General features: G+C 46.9%; 1 protein-coding gene across 1 annotated transcript; it reads left to right on the top strand.

Annotated features, from left to right (window-relative positions):
• Nucleotides 1-41: 41 nt before the first annotated feature.
• On the top strand, nucleotides 42-2,145 carry UBIAD1 (UbiA prenyltransferase domain containing 1). Its single transcript, XM_009889548.1, has 2 exons — nucleotides 42-604; nucleotides 1,537-2,145. Exons 1-2 carry the CDS (start codon nucleotides 82-84, stop codon nucleotides 2,022-2,024), a joined length of 1,011 nt encoding a protein of 336 aa, XP_009887850.1. The 5' UTR covers nucleotides 42-81; the 3' UTR covers nucleotides 2,025-2,145.
• The last annotated feature ends 389 nt before the right edge of the window (nucleotides 2,146-2,534 follow it).

Genomic DNA, 2,534 nt, shown 5'->3' with positions numbered 1-2,534 from the left:
TGGGCCCCGCGGCGGCGGCCAGGCTAACGCGCGGCCCTTCCCCTTCTAGGTGCTGCTGTGAGGCGAGGCGGCGGGGAGAGCATGGGGCCGGCAGACCTGGTGCAGAAGATCAGTATTAGCGCCGAGAGCCCCCGGGGGAGCGAGAGGAACGACACCGGCGCCGCGCTGGCGGGCGCGGAGAGGGCGCCCCCCGGTACCTGGAGGCAGAAGTGTGCGGCCTATGTGTTGGCGCTCAGACCTTGGAGTTTCAGTGCCTCCCTCACCCCTGTGGCCCTCGGCAGCGCTCTGGCGTACCGGGCTGAGGGAGCCCTAGACCCAGGGCTGTTGGTGGGAAGCGCCGTGACCGTCCTGGCCGTGCACGGAGCCGGCAACTTGGTGAATACCTACTACGACTTCTCCAAAGGCATCGATCACAAGAAGAGTGATGACAGGACTTTGGTGGACCAGATTTTGGAGCCTCAGGATGTAGTCCGGTTTGGAGTCTTCCTTTATACTGTGGGCTGTATCTGTGCTGCTGGGCTCTACGCTGTCTCAACACTCAAGCTGGAGCACCTGGCTCTAATATACTTTGGAGGACTGTCCAGCTCCTTCCTTTATACTGGAGGTATGTGCTATGTGCCGTTTGCTGTGAATCTGAATGCAAATGTGACAGAATTAGCTGACTTGTCAAGGGTTTCTAGAAGACGCAAGTGATCTATCTAGTTAACCTCAATAAAATAGTTGGTGGTATTTCCTGGAGTACTGGTACATAAACTTGTATTCTTTGCCACTGATTGTTGTGGGAAGGTGTTGGAAGAGGCACACTGAGTTTTTCAGTTGGAAACTCGTGTTGAGACGTTGTTATTTGCATATACGGCTTTAGATGCTCATCAGAACTGTTGCTGAACCTTTTCATGATGTGTATCTCATATCCCTCAGCAGTATAGCTGACTGCATATGTTCTTTTCCATTGGTGGAATCTGTTACTTTGCTTTGGAATGTTTTGTTTTTATTCTCTAGATGGAGTTTCATTGTGAATGTAGAACAGTTTGTGTTTATCCTCAATAAGAGGAGGATATTTTTATTGGCTTCCTGTGTTGGGTAGATACAAACATAATTATTAGGAAAAGAAAAACAAATTCAGTTTCAAACTGTCAAACTTACAATCAGTTATGTTAGTTTCCTTAAAAGAACCTTGTCAGTTTTGCGTTTTGTTCTGAGCATTTTAGATATTTCTTCAGGGTCAGGTTCTAGTATGCATGATCACACTAAATAGTACCTCATTTCTATAGATTTCTGCAGAAATAGGTACTTCTAGATGCGAGGATGGGTATTAGAACCTGGCCTTTAGTTTCTCTTACACTGTTTGACTGGAGAAATTCAGAAGCTGTGTTTTTTTTATTATCTTTGGAAAAAAGAGAAAATATGCTTCTCGGCCACAGCTACATGTGCGTTTGTCGTTTTCTGTGGGAAGGGCTGATCTGTTATATTATCCGTTCTCTTCTGTCATTTGAGTTGTTTGATGATCCTTCATTTTATTCTTGTGTCTTGCCACAGGAATTGGATTTAAATATGTTGCACTTGGAGACGTGGTGATCCTGATCACCTTTGGGCCCCTGGCTGTCATGTTTGCCCATGCTGTGCAGGTTGGTTATCTGTCTGTCTCACCACTGCTCTACGCTATCCCACTAGCCCTCAGTACTGAGGCCATCCTGCACAGCAACAACACACGAGACATGGAGTCTGACCGGCAGGCGGGTATTGTCACCTTGGCTATCCTCATCGGCCCCGCGTTCTCCTATGTTCTCTACACCGTGCTGCTCTTCTTGCCCTACCTGATTTTCTGTGTGCTGGCCACACGCTATACCATCAGCATGGCATTGCCGCTACTCACGATCCCGATGGCATTTTCACTGGAGAGGCAGTTTCGGAGTCAGAGCTTCAACAAAATTCCTCAGCGGACAGCCAAACTCAATCTCCTCTTGGGGCTTTTCTATGTTTTTGGTATTACGCTAGCACCAGCCGGTGCTCTGCCCAAACTGTAACGAGCTGTAGAGTCAGGCCTCACAATTCAGTATTAATGCCAATTAACAGTGGATGATATGGGTAGATGACTCATTATGGACAGTGGGAAGAATGGAGAGACCATCTTGAACTGTTGGTTGTCTGTGAATTTTATAATTTCTGGTCTTGGTTAGTTTGTACAACAAACTTTAAGAAAATGATTTGTCAGTTGTTTGGAAGGGGTGGACTGTGCAGCTTTGCTTCAGGGGAGCAAGGCGACATGAGGAGAAGGAAACATCAACTTGGTGAAAGTCAGATTGAGCCTCAAATACAAACTCTTATGTTCCCTGCACAAGCACAGTGATTGCTCTTATGACTCCTTTCCTTACCATGGTCAAGGAGTCCAGTGGCTCCTGTGTGGTAAACAGAAAACACTGCCAAATGTTTAGCATCACAACGATGTAGGTGCTATTACTTCACTCCCTTGTGAGCATAGTTCATCTTCATCTGTTGTATGTTTTAAGTGTTGTTGGTTTGGTTTTTTTTCCTAG

The sequence above is a fragment of the Charadrius vociferus genome, unplaced genomic scaffold, assembly GCF_000708025.1.
Source record: "Charadrius vociferus isolate BGI_N301 unplaced genomic scaffold, ASM70802v2 scaffold477, whole genome shotgun sequence".
Classification (NCBI taxonomy): domain Eukaryota; kingdom Metazoa; phylum Chordata; class Aves; order Charadriiformes; family Charadriidae; genus Charadrius; species Charadrius vociferus.
Note: the sequence above shows the minus strand (reverse complement) of the source record. Positions and strands in the feature narration are given on the sequence as shown.

Coding starts and splice junctions, on each gene's coding strand:
- UBIAD1 (XM_009889548.1), top strand. CDS start 82: ATGGGGCCGGCAGACCTGGTGCAGAAGATCAGTATTAGCGCCGAGAGC. Junction 605..1,536: donor CTCCTTCCTTTATACTGGAG/GTATGTGCTATG, acceptor GTCTTGCCACAG/GAATTGGATTTAAATATGTT.